Here is a 15,055-nt window from a genome sequence, read left to right on the forward strand (position 1 = left end):
TATACCTCTAGATGCAGCTCCTCCTGGGTGTGCATCAAAAGCAGCGTAAGGCTCAAAAAGCATATGCCGAGTGAGTAATATGAACCTATTCCAGATAATGAAACAGTCCAAGTTATTCCTTAATGGACTTTCCCCCACTTCTCACCAGTCAAGCACCCCAATGAATGAAAATTTCACTGAATGAGTCTGTCACTGACTAGAGTAGATGCCAATCACTTTGAGATGGGGGAAGACTAGGAGGGAGATCGTCTCCCCATTTAAGGCAGTGGTAAAGCTCCCATTGACTTCAGTGGGAACAGGATATCATCCTGGGTGTTTCTGGAGCCCATACCAGAGATGGTGCTTCTAGGATGTTTATATCCTAGAGTGAGTGAATCAGTTCGGATAAAATGAAAAACACATCTGAATCTTCATGCAAAGTTTAAGCCCAAAGCTCTTATGAGTTTCAGAAATGTTTGGATCATATATATGTCTGGAGCCATCCCTTCCTGGTTTTTTCAAGGGCTGGAACTACTAGGAGAAAAGCTATTTGTGAGCCAACCAAAACCAGCAAGTGCTGGTGGGGCCCAAACCTGCTCCCATCAAAGACAATAGTAAAGCTCTCATTGTCTTGAACTGGATCAGGATCAGTCTCTCTTAGGTATTTCTCTGGTCCCCATTCCCTTCATATCTAAGCGCCTCTCAATTTTTAATGTATTTATCCTCACATACCATTGTGAGGCAGGGCCATGCTATTTTCCCCATTGCATAGATGGGGAATTGAGGCCCAGGGAGATTAAAGCCCAGATGCTCAGCGGTAGGTAGGCACCTATTTCCCCTTGAAATCAATGGTGCCTAAATAGTTTTGAGGATCTGGGCCTAAATGACTTGCCCAATGTCACACAAGAAGTCTGTGGCAGAGTACGGGCTTGAACCCAGGTCTCTCAAGGACTAGGCTACTCCCTAACAACTGGACCTGCCTTCCTTAGGATCAGGACCCTAATGAGATAAATCTGGTCCCATATTTCCAGTTTAATCTGCTGATTAAAGAGTGTGGTTAAGTAGACAATGCTTACCTGAACTCAGCTGCTAAACCCTTTAAATGAGAGCTGAGCACACCTCAGAAGAGCTGGCATAGATCCTGTCACCTTATTAGTGTTGACTTCATTTGGGAGTTTTGTTTGAATGAGGACTTCAGGATTTAACCTAATGTTGGAAAACTAGCATGAAACAGCACAGACCATCTAGCAAGTGTTAATTTGAATCAAATGGCAACATTTGAATAATTGCAGCATTTAAAGTTGGGGATTACAAGAGACCTAAGAGGCAGACACCCTAACCCATAATAATCCACTTGATAATGTGTGATTGCAGAACCCCACAGCACAAATTGATTCTTGTTAATTTTGAGATGTTTCTGTGAATAAATCCCCTAGGTGAAAATGTTTCCACCTCTCTTTAAACACTGCTGCGGAAACAACCCCCCTGACCAAACCTTGGGAATCAGTGAGGATACAATATTTTACAGAAAACAGCAGGTTAGACCATTCCATCTACTCCCATCCTCCTGCTAATTTATACTGCACTTATCACTGCTGTTTAGGTTTAATTAAGAAAGCAGAATGACTCCTGTTTTTATCATCTGTTGTCTCAGTGAACAGAGTCTGAGTGCTCCAAGGTTCCCAAGCAATCTCAGTCAGACACGCCGTTTAATCAGCCCAGAGTAGAAAGCTAGAAATGAGAAGCAAATAGCTGGAAATCAGATGAAACTAGTATCTGAAGCATGGTGAATATCTCAGGACAGATTGCTGGCACAGTAGGTAGCTTACCCCTTGAAGCAACCTATCCAAGGGGTGTCATCAAACAAAGAGCCAGTGATAAAATCAGAACACATGATCAACTCTTTAAATAGTTTGTATAGAAGTAAAACAACTGAGGGGAGGAAGGCAGAAACTCAGAGAATGAAGGAACTGGAAGCTGGTGCCAAACTGAAGTTACGCACTTTAAAACAATCTGTGTCTAGCATATTCAGATGCAGGAATGGTATTTTCTGAGTTAGAGGTGTTTGGCTTATTGATTAATTCTTATTCTTTTTTCCCAGAGGGGTAAATGGAAAACCAAACGGGTGACAGAATACATATTTCTGGAATTCTCAAAACATCCTGCACTGCTGACATTATTCTTTCAGGTATTTTTGCTTATTTACACCATTATCCTTGTGGGGAACATTATGATCATTATGATAATCACAGGTGACTCTGGTCTTCACACCCTTATGTACTTTCTTCTTTGTAACATGTCCCTCATAGACCTCTTCTATACATCCACTACTATCCCTAAAATGTTGGTGAATTTCCTCCACGAGACAAAGACCATTTCCTGTGCTGGGTGTATGGCACAAATCTTTTTTCTCATTACATCATCTGGTTCAGAACGGGTCTTCTTCACCACCATGGCTTATGATAGATACATTGCTATATGCCCCCCCCTTGCTTTACACAGTCACTATGAACAGGAGAGTCTGTCTACAGCTGGCTGCTGGATCCTGGGCATGTGGCTTTCTAAATTCGCCCTTCCACTCTCTTCTGATGTCTGCTCTGTCATTTTGTCGGCTAGATGGTATTAGCCATTTCATGTGCGACGTGCGCCCTCTTTTGGAGCTGTCCTGCACTGGTACTGCCCTGAACAAAGCTGTTCTGCATGCAGCCATTGTATTCATTGGCATCAGACCCTGCTTCTTCACTGTGGTTTCCTACATCTGCATCATCCAAGCCATCCTCCAAATCTACTCCACTGAGGGCAGACACAAGGCCTTCTCCACCTGTACCTCCCACCTTACCATCCTTGTTGTGTATTACAGCATGGCTCTGTTTAATTATAACCAGTCCCGCTTGGGCTACTCGCTGGGTATAGACATCCTGGTCTCTGCTCTGTATTGCATTTTAATGGCCATGCTAAACCCAGGACCGGCTCTAGGATTTTTGCTGCCCCAAGCAAAAAAAATTTGTGGCCCCGGCCCGGCCCCAACTCCGCCCCTTCCCCAAATCCCCGGCCCCGCCTTCTCCTCCCATTGCTTCCTGCGGCTCCCCTCCTCACGACCCCCCGCCCTAGCTCACCTGCGCTCCGCCTGCTCCCCTGAACACGCCACCGCTCTGCTTCTCACCGCTCCCTCTCAGGCTTGTTGGCGCGCGGCAAGCCTGGGAGAGAGGGGGGAGAAGCAGAGCGGCAGCGGCAGGCTCAGGGGAGCAGGTGGAGGCGGAGTGGAGGTGAGCTGGGGCAGCAGGGGGCACATTTCTAGCCAGGGGCAGCATGGCTGCCGCCAGAATGCCACCCCTAGAAATGTGCCGCCCAAGCACCTGCTTGTTTTGCTGGTGCCTAGAGCCAGCCCTGGCTAAACCCCATCACGTACAGCCTATGGAATCAGGAGGTGAAAGGCAGCTCTGGGGAAAACAGTCAATGGAAAACATGCCTCACAACGAACATGAGACATTGGCAGGGAGTGAGTCTGAGAGCAGCAAAATGGCTGTACATTGGCAGAGCCCATGGGAAGCACTACCTGGGATCCAGAACTCTTCCACACTGTTCCTTGCTCTGCCCAATGGCTTACTGTACCACGCTGAAAAAAAAAAAAATCACAGAGCATTTCTGACTAACAGGCCACAAACTGCTCTGAGTGTCTGTTTCTTCAGCTGTGAAACAGGGATAATGAAATATCCCCATGTTTGGAGATCCTTGGAGGTAAGGTGCTATGTAAGCGCAAAATAGTATTGTTATTCCTCTTGATCCTCCCTCGAGCTGCCTTGGATCTCAGCTTTTGGGCCCAGAACTTAATCACTCTGGGATTTATGTACTGTACCAGATATAAATGAAGCCAGTGAATTATAATCGCTAAACAACTGACGTAATTGCTAGAAAGAGGATAAAATTTAAATCTAACAGAGTGGTGCTTTGGTGCATAAGTGACTTTGCCACATATGTACTGATGTTAAACATGAAGCAGATATGAGCCTGTTCACAGGAAATGTATGAGCAAGATTTGCGGCTGATTCATGACTGCTGATGTGTGTGTTTGCAGTTATAACTTTCTGTAGATTTTATCATTTAATGGCCTGCTCCTGCTCCATTGAAGTAAATGGCCAAACTCTCTTTGCCCTGAACAAGTGCAGACTCTATCTATAGATATCAAGGTTCTTGCACACTGTCCTCGGCCCACACGCACCAAGACTCCTAACTTCCATTTGTAAATCAGGGCAATTCATCAAGGAAGACTTCAAGATTTTTCTTATTCAAATAAGAAAAAAATAACATTAAAAATGCATACAGTTAAAGACAAACTATGTATTGCTGAGGAAACTGGACTTGTACGTTAAGGCACAGGTCTGGGAGATCAGTAGAAGCTAGAAACTCAGCACCTTTAAGGATCTGGCCCCAAGTGCCTTATTTATGTTAATGTATTTATCCTCACATCAATACTGTGAGCTAGGGAAGCATCATCTTTATTTTACAGATGGGAAAACTGAGGCACAGAGAGAGTAAATACCTTCACTATGGCGACACACAATCCAAGCTAAGTAGAAAAGGGATTGACTTTAAATATTATCTATCTTTGACTATGTATGGGATAGCAACTGAAGGTTAAGCAAGTGATTATTGGGGTGATGTTTAATTTGGAGAGGTAGATTAGTTTAAAAAAAAACAAACAAACACCAAGCCTGTGTTACCCCCTGGAATCAATTCCATTTTGTTTAGGAAAAAATAAAAATCAAACAGAGCTGGATCAAAAAGGGAACTCTCCACATTTGATGTGGGGATACTCTCTGGCGTAAACTTTTAGAGTAGTGGTATTCAATGTTCTGCATAGTAACATCCTATTAGAGATCATCTCATGAACAGTGCCCCGCCCTGTCATCTGAGTGCAGACCATGTCCCCACCCACTCAAGGACTCATTTGCTATTGCACAGTGCCCCCCTAGCAAATACAGCAACTGCTAACATGCAGCTTTCACTGGGATCTCTAGCATAAGCTGTAGGAGAAAGTGAGCAGAAGAGCCAGGATGCCTGTAAGAAGCACCGGGAACCAAAGAGGTGGAGCCAGCATCATGTGACTTCACAGCTGTCTGTGGCCCACCAGTAAGTGGTCCATATAATCACTGGTCCACACCTCAGCTTGAAAAGTGCCTTTTTAGAGTAGTTACAGGATGAGCAAATATCCAACCCCATACTGTACAGATCACAAGACAGTTCCTGAAATCTAAACATGATAAAACTTCTACACAAAAAGGACTCCTCTGATGTACAGCTAGCTCTTTCCTGGCTTAGAGTTCCACCATGCAACTCCTGTCAAAATGGCTGGGGCTGAAAGAATCTCATAATCTCCTGGGAAGGAGGGAGGAGAAGCCGAGCGGCGGCGCGGTTGGGGGGAGGCGGCGGTGGTGGAGCGGAGGCGAGCTGGGGCGGGGAGCAGTTCCTCTACCCCCCCGGTTACTTCCTGCGCTCCCCCACCCCAGCTCACCTCCACTCCGCCTGCTCCCCTGAACGCGCTGCCTCTCCCTCGCCTGAGAGGGAGGAGGGAGAAGTGGAGCGGCAGCGTGTTCAGGGGAGCAGGCGGAGCAGAGGTGAGCTAGGGTGAGCGGGGGGGAGCCACAGGAAGCAATGCAGTGGGGGGGAAATACGCACATCCTGGGGAGGAGGCGGAGCCGGGGATTTGGGGAAGGGGTTGGAAAGGGGTGCAGTTGGGGTGGAGCTGGGGGAGGGGGGGCATGAAAAAAAACAGCCGGGGGGGGGGGGGGGATTGTTTTGCTTGGGGCAGCAACAATCCTAGAGCCGGCCCTGCTTGAGTCACATTTTTCAAGCTTATCTCCACAGCCAGGAGGGCTCCACCCTTTTCTCATTTAGAATGGAAGCCCAGATTCTCCCATAATCACCTGACTACAGGAGCGAGATGTGACACTTCCTGGTGGTACCCAGGTTTGTGAGGCACCTCAGTAGCACCTGCCCTTAGCATGAAGAAGCCTTGTCTGTGCCTGCCAGGGTTCAGCTCCCCAATGCCACTGGCCACAGGCAACACAAGCACTCCCCTCTAGACCAGCGGTTCTCAAACTGTGGGTCGGGATCCCAAAGTGGGTCACCACCAACTTTGAATGGGGTCACCAGGGCTGGCTTATACTTGCTGGGACCTGGGGATGAAGCCTGAGCCCCGCTACCCAGGGCCGACACCAAAGAATGAGACTTCAGGGCAGTGGGACTTGATTGGGCTCAGGCTTTGATCCCCCATCCTGGGGTCATGAAGTAATTTGTTGTCAGAAGGGGCTCACAGTGTAATGAAGTCTGAGACCCCTTGCTCTAGACTTGTAAAGGCTCTGCTGTCTCTCTACAGGTAAGCAACAGGCACACTAACCCCTGGGCCCTCTGACCATCTCCCTGGAGCGTCCAGGCCCTGGTTCACTGGATACTCACACTATTCACAGGTTCACTGCTTCCAGAGGAACAGTACACCCTAGCTTGCCAGTTCCTCCTCAGATCACTGCTTCACTTACCTCACAGCACTTAGATATGTTTACAGTAAAATCAAGTATTAGTTTATTTAACAATGCTCAGAGATTCAAGTAGTCGTAAGTAGAAGTATTGGAAACAAATGCTTACATAACACTTTCTATAGCCTAGCGTTAATTAACCAGGTTCTCTTGTGTCTCAAAGTCCTTGCAAGGTTTTACACCCAGGCTTGGCTGTGACCCTCCTTTCATGTGGCAAACATACTATCCATACTAGTAGGATAGGATAGGATAGACATACTATCCATTTGTCTTCTAGCCGATGGACCCCATGTGTTTCCTTGCACCTCACGATATACAACTATCCTTTGTCTTTATTCATAAGCAGGACACCCATCCTGCTGCTTGTTGGTTTCTATAGATTTCACAATCTGTTCTTTTGTCTATGGCTCAGTATGCAAACAGGCAGAAAATGCACAAAACACAAATTACCAGACAGGGAGATGGATGTCTGTTATGTCCTGCCTGAAAGGAACAGCTCTGAGGTTGTCACCTCCTGGTGACGTGCCTTAACTCCAAGATCTTAAGAATATAATTTTTTGTAAAGCTACATAACTCCTTCAATATTATCTGTACATGAATACCCCAATGGTTATGACGAACAGTGGGCTACTAGCTCTTGGTAGAGACTTCTCATGCCACCTTTTGGAGAACTATTATGCAGATAGCTGACCCAGGGATGGGGGATCCTGTAAAACCCTATGTGCCCCATGTCCCCTGCCCATTTGGCACCAAGGAGTTCCAGGGGCTTTAGGGCGGGGGAAAAAACAAACCAACCTTCCAAATATCAGGAGTGCAGCTAAATTTGTGAGAGCCCGCAAAGCTCCTGTTGGGTGTGGAACCAATGTGGGGGTCCCGACATAGGGGCAGGTTTGGAGAGGCGAGGGTCACAACAGAGGGAGTAAGTTTGGGGTGGGATCACAAGAGACCAGATTCTGAGGCGGCTGGGCAGGGTGTCAATTGAAGGGGCTCAGGTTTTGGGGGTAGGTTTCTGTGGAGTACTATGGGTTTCATGGGGTTCTTTGGGGGGGTTATAGAAACTATTCTAGGCTAGTCTCCTGGGGGCAGCTGGGAGGGGGCATTATGAGGGGTTTAATGGGGGCAGGGTTTGGGGTATGAAGAAGCCTCTCGCTGTCACACGTTGCCCCCTATGGTCAATTTGCGGCTGAGCAAAGCCCCCCGCCCGGCCGCCAGGCTCCTGCCTGGCCTCAGCGGGCGCTGGCGGCCGCGATAGGGCCGGGCTGACACTAGGTGGCGCACAACCCTCAGCTAGTTCCTCTCTCTCGCTCTCGCTCTCTCGTCACGTGACATGACCCATTCTCATGTGATCTTCCGACCCGCTCAAAATGGCGGGCTCCACGCTGGCGACGGGGTGCGCGGCCCGGAGTTGCGGGAGCCGGCGGCGGTGGCGGCCGCGGCCTGTGGCTGTTCTCGCCGCCTCCTTGGCGCTGCTCAGCTGGCTCCGCACAGCGCACGGCGGCAGCGACGGGGGGTGAGTCTCTGGCCTCCCGGCTGGGCAGCTGGTCCGACCAGCCCAGGTGTCGAGGCTGGGGAGGGAGCACACCCGGCCCGCTGGTAACCCCGGTCCAGTGTCCCCATCCCCGCCAACCAGGGACCCCGGCCAGTTCCCCTCGCCACCCCTTTTCCCTCCCCCACTAATAAACTCAGCCCAGTTCCCCCTTTCCCCCAAACCATCTACCCCTCCCCCTGTAGTGCTCTCATGGGGGCCATCTTAACAGCATTTTCTGTTCATGGCACGTGCTGTCCCTGCATTCCCCCCCCCCACCCCGTGTCTAGTTTGTTCCCCTAAATCAGTGGTTCTCAAACTTTTGTACTGGTGACCCCTTTCACAGAGCAAGCCTCTGAGTGCGACCCCCCCCCCTATAAATTAAAAACACTTCTTTTATATATTTAACACCATTATAAATGCTGGATGCAAAGCAGGGTTTGGGTGGGAGGCTGACAGCTCACAACCAGCGTTCCCTCTAATTTTTGACAGGCCGAGTGCGCAAAAAATTTCTTCTGTGCAAATTTTTGTGCGCACAGTGTTTCACTGTGTGCTTAGGCTTTAGGATCTGTGTGTGCGCGCACAGCTTTGAGGGAACAGTGCTCACGACCCTCCCATGTAATAATCTCACGACCCTCTGAGGTGTCCTGACCCCCAGTTTGAGAATCCCTGCCCTAAATGGTGCGGCGGGGGGTGTCTCGGCCGGCCTGCACCTTTCACAGGGTCTAGGGAACAAACTTTGCGGTACTTACTACTTGTGGGAAGTCCTGTCTCCGATGCAACATGCACTTAGAGGGAAAATGAACTTTTAGCAGATCTCCCCATGTCCAAACTGCTCTAAACTGGTTTAACCTTACCTTAGTGTGTAGGAGCAAAAACATAACACATCCCCTGCTTGTGGAGCCACAGCATAAACAAAGCAAGCAAGAGAGACAGAAAAGCCATTGAAAAGAAAGATTCCTGGAAATGAGACTATGACTATTATGGTCTAGAAGCTAAGTACTGTACTTTGTTGTTTGTCTACACTAGGAAAGAGAGAACATGCCAGGAAAGAAACATTTGAGTGTTTTAGCTTTTATAGTCATGCCAATAGTTGATTACTACCTAGCCTCCTTTCAGAAATTATTTCCACTCAATTATGCCCCATATACATTGGTGACAAACCTGGACTAGGGCAACAATCAAACACCTATGACAGCTAGCACAACTATTCTATAAGCATAGACCAGGGTTTTGGGAGTCTGAAGAAACAGTGAGCTTTGTATGTCTCAATGTATAATTCCTTTATATTATGTTTTTTCTAGGGGCGTGTCTACACTTAAAACCCTGCATCAGTGCAGCTGCAATCCCATCAGTGTAGTTACTCTACCTCCCCAAGAGGCAGTAGCTATGTTGGCGGGAAAAGGTCTCCCGGTGTCATAAGTGCTGTCTACACGGGCTTAGGGCGGTATAACCAAGTTGTCTGAGATGTGGATTTTACACACCCCTGATTCTGCTAATAAAGGTCTATAATGTAAACAAGACCTAACTGTCTTGGGTATTCAAGACAGGATTTCCTTGTATCAGTTAACTAATAGGTCAGAGTTAATTTCCTCTGTGCAGCTCTCCTGGTAATGTCTTTTTTAATATAGTTAGTGACTGATATTCATATGTGGTAACCTCAGAAAAATATAAGGTGCGTTTGTGGCAGACATTATTCCTTTTGCCTCATGCTAAAGGCAACACAAAGTAACAACCTATTTACTAACGAGTAAAGAATTTGGAACCCAGTTTTAGTGGTGTCCATCTATCAAAGCATGTGGAACACAAGAGACTGTTTAAAAAAAAAAAAAAAAAAAAAGTTACATCACAGCCCCCTTCTGAGTTCAGCAAATCCTTTTATCCTGGGCGTCTCCCACATCACCTGTTCCACCCCGCCCCGCCCCACTCATCTTGTCAACAGTGCTTTATCTAAGCCAGGATGGGCAAACTTTTTGGCCCAAGGACCAATTTGGGGTTGCGAAACTGTATGGAGGGCCTGGTAGGGAAGGCTGAGCCCCCGCCCCCTATCCACCCCCTCCCACTTCCCGCCCCCTGACTGCCTCCCTAAGAATCCCCGACCCATCTGACCCCGCCCCCCTGCTCCTTGTCACCTGATCACCCCCTCCTGGGACCCCCTGCCCCTAACCGCCCCCAACCGCCCCCACAGGACCCCGTCCCCTATCCAACCCCCGTCCCCTGACTGCCCCACCCCCTATCCACAGCCCTGCCTCCCGACAGGCCCCCCGGGACTCCCACGCCTATCCAACTGCCCCATCTCCTGACCGCCCCCCGAACTTCCGCCCCATCCAACAGCTCCTTGGGTCCTCCTGCCCCTCATCCAACCCGCCCCCCCCCGAACTTCCGCCAGCTCTCTGATCCCTTACCATGCTGCTCAGAGCAGCAGGACTGGCTTATTGGAAAGCCTGGGAGATGAGCGGGTGCAAGCCGTGCTGCCCTTGTGGCGGCTTGGCTGCGGGGAAGGGGAGACAGCGGGGGCTGGGGGCTAGCCTCCCCGGCTGAGAGTTCAGGGGCTGGGCAGGACGGTCCCGCGGGCCGCAGTTTGCCCAGCTCTGATTTAAGCTCTTTAGGAAAACTCTCATTGTTGCACGAACAGCTGCAATAGAAGCCCTAGTATATACAGGGTGCAGGTATGTTTGCCACTGTGACATCTAGGCCTGCTCTGATCATTTAAATGATGCATAGTTTAAAAATACCTGTCCCCTGCCTATGCCAGCACTCCCACTGCTGGTACTGCAATAGTGACAGCAAAATGGTGCTGGTTTCCTTAGTAGATAAGAGCTTAGGGACTTGAGACATGGGTTCCGTTCACTGCTCTGCCATGTACTTTCTGTGTGACCTTGGGCAAGACACTTAATCTGCTCTATACTTCAGAAGTTTTACTATCATAACTATGTTGGTTTAAAAGAGAGGAAAAAAATCACACTCCTAATCAGCACAGTTATGCCAGCAAAGCCCTAGCGTAGATGTAGTTATGCCAGTACAAGATGCTTTATAGCAGTATAGCTTAGTTCACTTAGCCGAATTGGAATAAGCTGTACCAATATACCACCATAGTTGCATGGATTGGAGGTGGGGAGAGGACGGGGTCGCCACTTTAACTATGCCAGCAAAGTTAAAAGTGGCAAAAGTTTTAAGTGTAGACAAGACCTTAGTGTCTCTGGGTATGTCTACATAGGCTGCAGGAGTGAGTGTCCCAGCTCAGGCCAATAGACCTGGGTTTGCATTGGTGCTGTAAGAATAGCTGTGTAGACAGCGCTTTGAAGTTGTGACTCAGGCTGGAGCTCGGGCTTGAAGCCCGCTCCCTCCTTAGGCTTCAGAGTCTGAATTGTAAGTTCAAGCTGCTGGCTACACGCTTGTTTTTAGAGCGCCAGTGAGAGCCCTGCAAGCCCAAGTCTGTCAACCCGGGCTGGGAGGTTTGCTGCCACGGGCTGTGCCTCGGTTCTATCTGTAAGATGAGGATAGGAGCACTCCCCTTGCAGGGATATCGTGAGGCTAAACCCATTGAAAAGACTGTGAGGTGCTCAGAGGGTCCTGTAAGTAGCTTAGACAGACAGGCGGAAAACAGACCAGCTGATTGAATGAGAACTAGATTTCACAATGTCACCCATCGCTTCATTTCAGGAGTTCATTAAATGACGACTTGTTATTGCCATATCCTCCTTCCTACCATGGTCCTCGTCACCATCACAGGTACATCAGAGATTGTCAAGCTGTTGTGCGTGGCAACGTAACACATGAAACTTGGCCCAGCAACACTAGCATCGAACTCCCCATGACTACGACAAGAGGATTCGTGTCTTACTTCCCGCCAGAGGGCGTGATGCAAAGGGAAGTCTATGGCCACTTTACTTTTGTGAGCAACCCCCTGAGAACCTTCTCTGTGTTAGAGCCTGGCAGCTTGGGAGGTTGCAATTCAAGCCTTCGGTCCACTGTGATAGAAACTGCAAGACGTGGCAAGTGCCTGGTGGCCCAAAATGGTGGCTACTTTGACATGGTCACCGGAGAATGCCTTGGGAACGTTGTGAGCGATGGAAGGCTGGTGAGAAATGCCAGGGGTGTGCAGAATGCGCAGTTTGGCATCAGGAAGGACGGCACCATGGTGTTTGGGTAAGGATCTGGGCGCTTTTCTGTGCCATTTTCTTGTCTCAAAAGGCTCAGTATAAACATTAAGGCAGAAAGTGCCCCCCTTAGGAACTGGCTTCTGGACCTTCCCCTACTATAACAATGGGGATTTTTAATCCCGTACATTATAGAATGGCCCTCTTGGCCTGATCTCAGACATTACGTCTCCTTATTGAAAGGAAGCACTGGCAGTGTGATCTATCAGAGCAGCTTGGTAGAAAGACCCTGATATTTTTCCAGGGCTGAATGTAGCCTATCAAGATAAATACTAGGGCTTCATGTAGTCACCCAGCAGCTTCATTTTTTTTTTTTAATTACTGTTTTACATTGTTGGATGGACAAAAGGGATATTAAAGCTTTGCAGAAATAGTTCTGTTTCCCTGGAATACCGTGCAGATAAAGGATCATATTTACAGACTGTTCCAAACAACCGTCATTTTTGCGTGTGCAATTTCTGTATTATGCATTGCATAGGCAACTGATTAGGCATACACCAAGAGAACCATTTTCTCCTCTTAGAGACTAACCAATTTATTTGAGCATGAGCTTTCATGAGCTACAGCTCACTTCATCACTTTCATCACGAAAGCTCATGCTCAAATAAATTGGTTAGTCTCTAAGGTGCCACAAGTACTCCTTTTCTTTTTGCGCATACAGACTAACACGGCTGTTACTCTGAAACCTGTCATTTTCTCCTCTGTCTGTAATGTACACAGTAGTCTGTAATGTGCACCTGTGTACACAGAAGTTGTGTGACTATCACTTTTACATACAATTAATTGTAGGGAAAACAGAGCCCATCTATTAAAAAAAGTGATACGTGCCTAGGCACTATGAAGGCTTTCCCGATCTTGCACTGGTTCATTTAACCTTGATACCCTGTGGTCTATTGAAGAGTGAGATTTATCTTTTTAATTCAGGGCTTTGTAGTTCAGTTGGACATTTTTCCAAAAGATCTGCTCTAGAAATCATTTTGGAAAGGTTCTCTGGCCTGCAATCTACAATAGGTCAGGCTAGACAATCACAATGGATCCTTCTGGCCTTGGAATCTGAATTTATGAATCACTAGTCTTGGAGCCAGTCACTCATAATTTCTACACATGGCTCTGCTCCAGACTCCCCTTTCTGACCTTGGGCAAGTCCCTTAGGTGCTGAATTTGCAGTGGCGCTGAATACCCCCAGTTTGTTGATTTCCTCTATGCTTGTGAGTGCTTGGTACCTCAGGAAATGAGGCCCTTAGCTTGCCACTGCCTCAGTTTCTCACCAATCAAAAGGGGATAATGCTCACCTCCCAGGAGAGTGGTGAGAATCAGTGTTCGTAAATATCAGATATTAAACTTACAGATTAGACTTTCCCTCTTCATAAATATGTTGAAAGTTGCAGATTTTCAAGTACATGGTGCATTATATCCAGCACAGATAGTAAAGGGTAGTAAAATAGTCTTCCAAAATACACTTAAGAAGCTTTCTGTATTTCCTGGACCAAATGGGATGCATTTGACATGAATTGTGAAGGGTTTTCTCACAATGCCATGAGAGCCATTCAAATGCTAAATACGCTCACCACTAATCACGCTTGTATTCGTGATGCTTTGTTTTTTCAATGAACGTTTGTGTGAATAAGAACTCATGTGGATGGTCATGCCTACTAGCTGGCCTGGAGGTTCTAGTCATGAATGCCTTTTTCAGCATTTGCTCTGCTTCCAAGAATGCTGGTTTGGGGTTTTTGGTTTTTTTTTTTATGAAGGCTCCTTCCCATAATGCAATGCAGGGTCTGTCCACACAGCCTCAGGAGTCCTGGGACTGAGTCAATGCCTTGCAAAACCCATCTGACCCAGGCCAGTGTGGATTCTCAACTCATTTTCACTGCCAGATTAAACTGAGCCCACTTAGGCTCTTTTAAACCTGTTAAGATGGAGCTGCTGTTGTAGAAGGTTTAACACATTGCTAGTGGAGACAGAGCCCAAGGCTCTGCCTGTGCTTGAAAATTGATGTGTTTCTGGCTGCGGGGATGGTTCTGTCTAGAGTAAGGTGTTTTGCCGTAATCTCCCTATCTCCCTACCACTGCTCCTCTGGTTCAGCTCTCCTGGTGGTACCAATGCAGGAGCTTTAGTATACAAAAGGGGCTGATGGTCACTTGGGTATTACCCGGGGTGTTGTATAGATTTGCTGCCTGCCAGGTTCAGTCCATTGCTTCTGAAACAGTGCAGAACATGGCTTGATCTACGCATATGGTCACATATTTTTCCAGAACTGGTTGAGCTGCCTGTTGTCAGGAATAAATGGATTTCCTAATGTAGACGAGGCAATAGTCTGGCATCACTAAAGGTTTTGGGGCACTTTGATGATCCACCTCTGATCACTCCTCTGGTCTCTCCCCCAGTTACCTGTCGGAGGAAGATGTTTTGGATCAAGTGAACCCATTTGTGCAGCTGGTGAGCGGCGTAGTCTGGCTGCTGAGAGATGGAGAGGTGTATGTCGATCAGAGTAAGACAGCGGAGTGTGACAAGACTCAAGCCACAGGTAAAGATCCTAAGCTACTGCCTCCAATCTGCTGACGAACTGCCTTGTGAGGAGGTTGTAAATGGGCATCTTGGTTTCATAGCTATAGATTTTGTCTGCACTGGTACGTGCCACCCCCATTGTCGGCCATGGCTGCATCTGCAAACAGTTGTGCATCTGCAAGTGTAGACAGAGCTAAACTGTTTCCCATACTGCTTGGGGAGGATCAGATGATGGGTATAGCATGTGCCACATTGTAACGGAACCCGAAGCATTAACATGTCTCCCTGTTGCTACTGCCTGCACAGCTGGTGATAGCGGTGGGATACCTGCCGCCATTTTAGACACCAAG

At 47.9% G+C, this 15,055-nt stretch overlaps 1 protein-coding gene across 3 annotated transcripts in view; it reads left to right on the plus strand.

Annotated features, from left to right (window-relative positions):
- Positions 1-7,860: 7,860 nt before the first annotated feature.
- The window catches only part of NAGPA (N-acetylglucosamine-1-phosphodiester alpha-N-acetylglucosaminidase), a 30,795-nt gene continuing 23,600 nt past the window's right edge, over positions 7,861-15,055 (plus strand). For all 3 annotated transcript variants that reach the window (XM_073362549.1, XM_073362550.1, XM_073362551.1), the window contains exons 1-3: positions 7,861-8,022; positions 11,701-12,186; positions 14,585-14,724. In XM_073362549.1, the coding sequence (XP_073218650.1) occupies positions 7,877-8,022; positions 11,701-12,186; positions 14,585-14,724 (772 nt within the window). In that variant the 5' untranslated portion in view covers positions 7,861-7,876. The remainder of the gene's footprint in view (positions 8,023-11,700; positions 12,187-14,584; positions 14,725-15,055) is intronic.

Source organism: Lepidochelys kempii, chromosome 10 (assembly GCF_965140265.1).
Source record: "Lepidochelys kempii isolate rLepKem1 chromosome 10, rLepKem1.hap2, whole genome shotgun sequence".
NCBI classification, from domain to species: Eukaryota; Metazoa; Chordata; order Testudines; family Cheloniidae; genus Lepidochelys; species Lepidochelys kempii.